Source organism: Jatropha curcas, chromosome 1, assembly GCF_041381405.1.
Source record: "Jatropha curcas cultivar XTBG-Jc1 chromosome 1, XTBG_Jcur_1.0, whole genome shotgun sequence".
NCBI classification, from domain to species: domain Eukaryota; kingdom Viridiplantae; phylum Streptophyta; class Magnoliopsida; order Malpighiales; family Euphorbiaceae; genus Jatropha; species Jatropha curcas.
In genome coordinates, this window is record NC_143151.1 from 23,946,452 (window position 1) to 23,953,175 (window position 6,724).

Below are 6,724 nucleotides of genomic sequence, written 5' to 3' on the forward strand. Positions count from 1 at the left end.
TAATTTTTTATGTTATCATTCATTTTTCAGATTACATTTTTTTATTTTCTTATCATGTTTTTTTTTTTTTTTTTTTTTTTTTTTTTTTTTTTTTTTTTTTTTTTTGCTTTTTCTTATTTCTTTTAAATGAAATTGATAGAGAGAGAGAGAGATAGAGAGTGTGTGGGAGGAGAGAAACGGATAGATAATTGCCTTTAAGAGTACCATTTACCATGGATGGATGAAGAGATACCTTGAACGGCAAAATGAGATACAACTTTAATAATTTTTTCAATATTTTTATTTATTAAGTTTATACAGTTGCAGAAATGAAGATTTGGAGAGATGGAGAAGAAGAGGGATAGTGATTCTAATTTTTGTGTTATCAAAAGGGCATTTTAGTCTTTTATTAGGCATTTAACGGTAAAAAGCAATAAAATTAGATGGAACAAGCATTAAATGAGACAGAATCCAACTAAGGACTAAATATCTATTATATAAAAATATGAGGACTATTTAATTAATTTTGTAAAATCTCAGGACGAAATAATTATTTTCTATTAGCCTTTTTTTCTTATATTATCCTTTCTTTTACTTCTTTGTTTGAGAAATTGGTATTTTGCAATTTAATCAAGTTGTATGCCATGAACTAATTAGCCTATTCTAAAGATGTATGGATCTTCTTTAGCTCAATTGATTGATTTCAGATTATGTTTCTTTCTCTTGTTAATTAAATTTTTTAATTCATTTCATTTTGCTATATTTGAGATAATATTGCTTTCTTTCTTTTATTTATTTTATCTCTTATTTTCACTATATTTAGCCATAATTAACCATTTCATCCATATATTTTCAAAAGGAGATGATTTTATACTTCTGTCCATTTTTTATACTTTTGCACTAAAAGCCTTAGAAATAATTACTATTTTGGCATTATATTTTGTCAATATTAACTCTCTTATTCTTTTTATTTTAAAATAGACTATTTTATCCCAAAAATACAAGGACATGATAGTTAATTTCGATAAAATACAAGAACAAAATAGTCTCTCTGTCTCATTTTGTTTGCTTATCATTTTTTTTTTAAATGTCCCAAAATGTTTGCAAGATTTCTAAATTTATACACATAAATAATTATTCTTTCAATAATAACATTTATGATCGTTCATTAAATGAAAAATTTTTATTAATATCTTAATGAGTTAAGGGTAAAAAAGAAAAAAATAATTTTTCTTGACTAAATTCTTACGTGTTTTGCTAATTATACAAACAAAATGAAACGGAGAAAATAATAATTATATCTAAATTGTTTAATAAGAAAGTACAAAAATTAGACAAAAGAGCAATATAGTTTTGACAAATCAAATATTAGGGATAAAGTGATCTAGTTTTGAATAGAAAGAAATAAAATAATTAATTAGTGCAAAATAGAAGGACAAAATAGTTATTATCCCTGTTTTTTAGAAAAGAAAACAAAAATTTTGCACCTCACCTCAAGCTGCCCTTTGCGCCTTGCGCATTCATTGATTTAACTGCAAAATTCACGTTTATATATGCGTGAGACAGTTTATTAGTTGAACTTTCCATTCTTTCATACATTTTATTGTTGAATAAATAATTACTTGTACACAAACCAACTGAAATTACATTTTTTAGACCACAAAGTTTGTTTACATACTCATATCCCACAAAAAAAGAACACCCGCAAAACAAGCACTAACGTGTTAATTAAGATGTACAGAAAGCATAATCAGCGGAAGAGAAATGCGAAGGAAGCTCCAACTCAAGCTGATCCTCGAAGCATAATTGTCATCAGGAGACTCAATACCTATTTTATCAACAAACAAAATAGTAAATTTATGGTTCATATCAGACCAATAGGAGCTATATAATACATTATAAAATGAGAGAAGTTTTCTAAATCTATCAAGAATAATGCAATTTTACAGAAACCTGTGTCTATTCCAATCTTGTATTTGAATGCAGTACAAAAAAGTTTTGAAATACACAATAATTGAATAATACATTCAAATAATATTTCAAAAAAACTTTAAATGCAACAAAAACAAATAAACTCATTGGCTTGCACACAATTATGAATGATACTAACCATTTGAATGTCAATAGCATTATACCAATAAGTAAAACATGTTTATCCATAACTTTGTAGGAATTTAAGATACAAAATAAGGCTAGCAAAGTTATATTTGCGAGTGTATACCTGGACCAGTGGCTGGACAAGTGGATACAGTGGCAAGGGTTGTCAAAATATTTTGGCTGGAAAAGCCCGCGTAGGCACAGGTCGAGGTGTTGCAGCCAGTAGTTGTGGTGTTGCTAAGGAGTAAACTGGTTGCTCCATCACATCGCATGGAAGGACAAGTTGACCAGGTCGACTTGGCTGCTGGTCTAAATCCAGATGGCTCACATTGTAATCTGGTGAACGAAAGAAAAAAATTGTTTGGATCTCAAACTTCAAAGAAACTGATTTGACTAAATATTTCAATACAGGAAGATAGATGTTTGAGTAATACACTTACGTCCAGTTGTTTGCAGCATCACAATTGCATTTCACACAACTGTTGGCAGTGAAGAAGTAAGTGCCATTAGGGACAAGCAAAGGATAATCTATTGAGGTTGTGCTTACTGACGAATTACAAGCTGCCAATCAACAATAGAGCAACATTAATTCATACAACATTACAGGATAATTCAAAATCTTGAATAAGAAAATTGGAGAGAAAAGAAAGCACTCCAAACTGTCTACACATCTTAGTGGTCAGAAATTTAGGACTAGCTTGGCAAAGCAGATTATGGATTAAAAGTATAAAGAATCCTCATGGTAAACAAATAATAAATTCTTACAACATTATTTTTATGATCCCAAAATTGATTCTGGAAAAGACTCAAATATAATTTTTCCAAAATCAGCATTCATTGAGCTATAATAGAATTATACTCCTAGTTTTGGCTAATCTGTTACTTACAATAGCTATGCCAAACAGGTCCTTTGTATTTCAAGTCATAAATAACACATATAAAACTCTTCTCCAAAAAGCATGGGTCTCAAATACAGCTTGAAACTTTGAAACTTGTAATCGACGAACAAATACTTAATATTTATAATTTTTCATGTCTAATATAAGAAGCCAATTTATGCAAAAGTAGATATTGCAAATTCATTTTAGGTTTTTATTGAATCATGAGAAAGATCTATAATGGATTGCAGTTTTAAATTCTCTGTTTCCAAATTGAAATGTGCTTAAAAGCACATTCCTAAAAGCATTAGCAGAGCAATCATCCACCAATAATCAGGTCCACCATACCATAAGTGCAGCACTAGAAAACCAACTATACAATGTTTAAACTTTTCTTGTTTTTGAAAAATTGGAAATTCTGCATTGTTTATCTCAATCATTGAATAAAAAAAATACAAAATTTCAAGTGGGAATCTTTTGTTTTTAAATAGCAGTATGATGAGGCAATATGACAAATATGAAGAAACAACTAGGACCAACATGTCATGACTGTAACAGAGGACCCACAAATTAGAAGGAGCATTTTCTAAAGCTGTATACAACAATTGAATCAATTGGCACCATTGACAGAATACAAATAAGTTGGGGACCATATAAACTAGCGACCTTTTTGGGTTTTTAACTCTTTTGGACTACATTACTAAAGCTGTAATGCACAGCTGTTGGGATTTGGTCTAAATAATTTTTACTTCCATTCATACTGTATAGAATTTAGCCTTTTAGTTCTTATACCATTATCAATATACAATATGAGCACAATATTTTTAAAGAACAAATTGTTTATAATATAATTATTCAAGAATTAAAGTTAAAGTAAATTTTTAAAATTTTCGAAACTAAAGCATAATCAAATATTAAAAATTTACCTCAAGAATATAGAGCCACTAACAATTTTCATGTACCAAAATTCTTTAAAATCAACGCATGTCACCTAAAGAATATTAAAAGCTAAAAATAAAATAAAACAAGAACAAGGAAAAGGATGACAGTCTCAAATGAAGAAATATCCAATCCAAAAGGAGAAACTAATAAGATGACCATACTTTCATTGGAATCGGTAGGGAATTTAAGAGATAGGTGAGAGCTAATAGATCTAGTGCTGGATGAAATAAATGGAGCCCTATGTATTCCCTAAAGTGTCAGGCTATGAATGCTCGAGTTGATAGAGTTAAACTCTTACCCAACTCAACCCGTTTCCAACAGGCGGTTTCACGCATTTGATGGGTTGGATTGAGGAAAAAAATTCATAGAACCGCTGATCCATCATGGGTACTTAAATCGACCCAATCCGAAATATGTTTCACTAATGTAGATTAGGCTATGTGATTGTAAGTTCAGCTCAGGAAAGCTGAAAAAACGAGAAAGGAAAAAGAAAAGAGAAAGAAAACCTTTTAGAGGGACATCAAGAACTTGACCAGCCTTAAGAGAACTAGCATTTGTAATTGAATTAAGGGTCATAAGAGTAGTCATAGTAGTTCCGTACTCCTGTGCGATTAAATCTAGCGAACTTCCTGATTCCACCACGTGTCCATAATGAACTACTTTCTCTCCACCAACATCATCGCAGCTACACGGTAATGGAATCTGCAGCTCCTGCCCAACCAAAATCTTGTTCACATCCGGTATATTATTAACGGCCGCTATTTGTTCGTACGTCACCAAAGCCGAGAACACATCTCTAGCTATATGATCAAGCCCGTCTCCTGGTTGAACAGTGTAGATTGGTTTCTTGTTGGAGATGCCCGTCCCGTTGGAGCATTTGCAGGGGAAAGGGATCTTGATTGTCTGCGCTGCGGCTATGGTTTGGTTTGGTGAGGTTGAGAGAGGGAGGTTGTTAGCTCCGAGGATGGATCGGAGGTTTTTGATTGAAAAGAGGGTTCTGATGTCGGAGATAGTGGTGGAATTTGGAGCGACATAGTCGATTAGGGCGTTACATTGACCAGATGTGGTGCATTTGAACGGCTGTGACAACGAACTGGTTGCAAGAGCAGCGAATAATAGTAGGCTGAGAAGTAGAGGAGCAGAAGAGAGAATCATTGCTTGCTCGGTTTTAGTCAAACAATGTACAGCAAAGAAGGAGGAGAAGACGACTCGTAGAAGCGCAAAGACACTGACTGGAGTGGAGAGGAGAGGAGAGGAGACTTTGAAGTTTGAACAGAGTTTTGAATTTTCGTTGTTGGGCCCCATAATTTACTATTATTTATGAACAAGGCCCCATAAAAAATGACTAGTTGTATTTCTTAAATCAGAGAGACCTCACTATAATTTCGAAAAAATAATCATTATTTATTTTTAACTTTTGCTTTTGATTGTTAACTGAAAGTATATTACGAAAACACATTAGATTTTATCATTTGATAAATTTAAAAAAAATCCACAAATTTTAATTTTAATTAGAGTTTATTTTATTAACCAAATTTTATAAATTTCAATAATTTATTAAGAGAAACCAAAAATAAAAAAGTGAAAAAAAAAGAGACTAACCTTTGAGTGGAATATCAATAGTCGTTCCAGCAATAAGCTGACTATCATTAGCAATTCCATTAAGCTTAAACAGCACATCATCTGTAGTTCCAAAGTCCTTAGCAATTTCTGCCGTGGTGCTTCCTTCTTCAACCAGATGTCCATAATGAACAACTCTTTCTCCTTCCACTTCATCGCAGCTACAAGGCAACGGAATCCGCAATTTTTGTCCCACTGTAATTCTATCCGCATTTGGTATCCGATTAAACTCTTGAATTTGTGGGTAAGTAACTAAACCCATATATACGTTATTTGCAATATAAAACAAGCCATCGTCTTTTTGAACCGTATATATCTGTTTTCCGTCCGATACGCCAGTCCCATTAGAGCATTTGCAAGGGAACGGGATTTTGACGACCGCGTCTTTTTTTATAGTGTAGTTTGATGGGGTAGAGAAGGGGAGATTGTTTGCACCTAGAAGGGAGTTGAGGTCTTTGACACCAAAGAAATTTTGCAGGTGGAAAAGAGTGGTGGCGTTTGGAGTTTTGTAGCCAACAAGAGAATTGCAAGTAGAAGAGGGATTTTGAGTGCATTTGAATCCCACTTGGGCAGCTGATTTGGCTGCTAGAGAGAAAAGAAAGAGTAGATAGAGAATTTTCTCTTTAGAGAAACCCATTTCTAATATTGTTAACTTGAGATTTGGGAATTTGGGTTTAATGGGTATTTAAAATGGCGGAGATTTGAATTGTAGAGGATGAAAATGAAGCGAGTGGTTTTGTAGGATATAAGTTAGGTTGACTGTAGAAATGTAACCTTTGACGAGGGTAGACTTTGACTTTCTCGAGTGACTTTGTTATCGTTTGCCTTAAAGTGTTCACATGGAAATACTGGACTGATATTTATGAATGTTTACATGGATAGATTTTTGTAGACTTTAGGGATTCTTTTACGACTATTTTCATTCTTATTCATTTATTATTATTTTTTAGAATTTTTGAAGATTTTAGGATTTATTTTTATTTATCAAATTAGAGATGATATAGTGATTTTTTTTTTTAAGTGATAGAGACCTAAATATTAATTTCAATATAATTTAAGAATTTATTTAAAATTTTGATGGTAATTGATGGAAAAAATTTTACTTTTTTAGATGGAAAGACTTAAGATTAGAAATCTTAAAATTAGTTTTTTTTTAAAGAAAAAAATGCAAATATATTAAAATTAGTTTTCTTGAAAGTACTAAAATT

General features: G+C 31.8%; 1 protein-coding gene across 2 annotated transcripts; it reads right to left on the minus strand.

The window, feature by feature from the left end:
• Nucleotides 1-1,545: 1,545 nt before the first annotated feature.
• LYM2 (lysm domain GPI-anchored protein 2 precursor) lies at nt 1,546-6,237 on the minus strand. Of its 2 annotated transcripts, none has more exons than XM_089723830.1 (4): nt 5,499-6,237; nt 2,517-2,637; nt 2,201-2,412; nt 1,546-1,807 (listed from the first exon to the last, which is right to left on the minus strand). In XM_089723830.1, the coding sequence occupies exons 1-4, from the start codon at nt 6,151-6,153 to the stop codon at nt 1,704-1,706; spliced, it is 1,092 nt and encodes a 363-aa protein (XP_089579956.1). In that variant the 5' UTR covers nt 6,154-6,237; the 3' UTR covers nt 1,546-1,703. The 2 variants fall into 2 exon arrangements, with proteins under 2 accessions (XP_089579956.1, XP_012067148.1); XM_012211758.4 differs by lacking the exon at nt 5,499-6,237 and adding an exon at nt 4,403-5,234.
• Between the last annotated feature and the right edge of the window lie 487 nt (nt 6,238-6,724).

Bases quoted from the DNA above. Each gene is read 5' to 3' on its own strand.
- LYM2 (XM_012211758.4), bottom strand. From the start codon at position 5,201: ATGGGGCCCAACAACGAAAATTCAAAACTCTGTTCAAACTTCAAAGTC. The intron at 2,413-2,516 runs GTAAGTGTATTA...TTCGTTCACCAG, and splicing joins GATGCTGCAAACAACTGGAC to ATTACAATGTGAGCCATCTG. The intron at 1,808-2,200 runs GTATACACTCGC...TTGATAAAATAG, and splicing joins TTGTCCAGCCACTGGTCCAG to GTATTGAGTCTCCTGATGAC.